Source organism: Colletotrichum abscissum (assembly GCF_030869225.1).
Source record: "Colletotrichum abscissum strain IMI 504890 chromosome Unknown Scaffold_369.1, whole genome shotgun sequence".
NCBI lineage: Eukaryota > Fungi > Ascomycota > Sordariomycetes > Glomerellales > Glomerellaceae > Colletotrichum > Colletotrichum abscissum.
Genome location: NW_026850286.1, coordinates 1 through 1,675, shown reverse-complemented (window position 1 = coordinate 1,675; position 1,675 = coordinate 1). Strand labels below are relative to the sequence as shown.

The 1,675-nt window shown below is 50.1% G+C and overlaps 1 protein-coding gene across 1 annotated transcript; it reads right to left on the bottom strand.

The window, feature by feature from the left end:
* Positions 1-146: 146 nt before the first annotated feature.
* Positions 147-1,451, bottom strand: CABS01_17133 (uncharacterized protein; the record flags this gene model as incomplete). Its single annotated transcript, XM_060550460.1, has 1 exon — positions 147-1,451. A coding segment is annotated over one exon (1,305 nt), but the record flags the coding sequence as incomplete, so codon positions are not given.
* Between the last annotated feature and the right edge of the window lie 224 nt (positions 1,452-1,675).

The window sequence follows — 1,675 nt, the reverse complement described above, 5'->3', positions numbered from 1 at the left end:
GCACCTTTCGCGTGTTCGAGGCACCTGAGCCGATCCTCTATTGCTTGCATGGTTACCGCAGATCCGTCGGTGATCTGCATGTGGTATTTCTCTTGGCTGCTGCCGAATTCGGTTCGAAGATCTGCTTTAGTGGACTCATTTACCCTCTCTATGCGCCCGTTCAGCTCGTTGGTGACCAGGTCCACCTTTTCAGACTGTCCTTCTAGCTCTGCCTTGAGGGAGTTGTTTGTGTTTTCGATATTGTCTAGTCTCTGCATCATGTCCTTTGCCTTTCCCTCGGCCATGAGCTTCAGATATAGTATCTCAGCGTCATGTCTGGCTCGGACTTTTGTTGCCTTCAATTGCATGGCCTTGTGCCTATCGAGGCCTGCCTGATGTATTTGTGCCATCGTCTGGTTCGTTTGGTTTTGGACTTTGTCTACACCCTTTTGCCGCATTATCGCATCTGATTCTGTTTTGTTGCGAAGAGAGTCCACCATGCGCGTAACATCCTGCAGAACAGCTTGGGAGACCATTTGCGTAAGTACGACCTCTACTTGCTGCTGATCATGTTCCACCTGATTTGTTTGACGACAGAATTTGGCCTGGAGATCGCCCATTTCGACCACAAGCTTTTGCACTTCGCCACGCAAATAGTGTTGATCGTGTTGTAGCTTGTCGTAATCTGAAGCCAAGGAAGCGGTCTGATTTCTTACATCGTCAAGGCCAGTTTGTAAACGGGGCAGATGGTCCTCAATGGTCGCAAGCCTGCCGCTCTGCGAACTCTGAACAGCTGAGAGATCGGCCACAGCCTGTTCAAATGTGGGGATCTTGGTTTGAATGCTCTGATGGAATTCCGAGATGCACGTGTCTTTCACAGCCTTCATCCAGAGAAGCCCCTTTTCATCGATCCGTTTAGAAATGCTTTCTCCCATCTCAGCCTGCATCTCGGTAGTTTTGGCTTGTATCTCGCGTTTTACATGAGATTGGAGGATTTCCGAGGCTTGTAGACTCTGAAGTTGGCTTCCTGCCTCGAGCTTCTTGCAGCCTATCTGTCTCCTTTCTCGCACCCTTATGACTGTGTCGGTGTCATTACTTGCTTGCGATGTGAGAGCGCCTGCTGTGCTCTCTCGTTCGTGACGATGAGCAGTTGAGGTTTCTGCACTTGGAATTGGACCCGAGGCAGGTGATGTATGGCTGTTCATCATTTCCGATTCTGTGGTTTCTACCGATGGTTCTGATGGTTGATGCACAATGTCATCGGCTTGAGTTGTGACAACCGGAAAGAACGCGGCAGCTTCCTCTTCCCACAATTGCCGCTCCGCCAAATCATCGTTGTACTTCCCGAACCGAGCCCTCGTGATACGCTTAGGAGGCGGCTCGCTGCTTGATGCTCGTCGAAGATGTTGAATGAGGATCTTGGAGACCTTTTCACGAAACTTCGTCACACGCTCGGTGTGCTTGCACTCCATCTGCGTATCGTGTGCCGCTTGAAGCTCGAGTCTGAGGATTTGTTCCTCTGAGCAGCTACAATTTCGATCATCATTAGACGTAGTAGTGGATTCATCATGGCCCCATGTGAGAAGACCTTCCCATGTCCGCACAACCAGCCCATTAGACTCATCGTTCCCATGAAGAAAGTTTTCCGCGTCTCCCGGGTCTAGACATACAGTCTTGCTATCTAGATTCCCTTTCG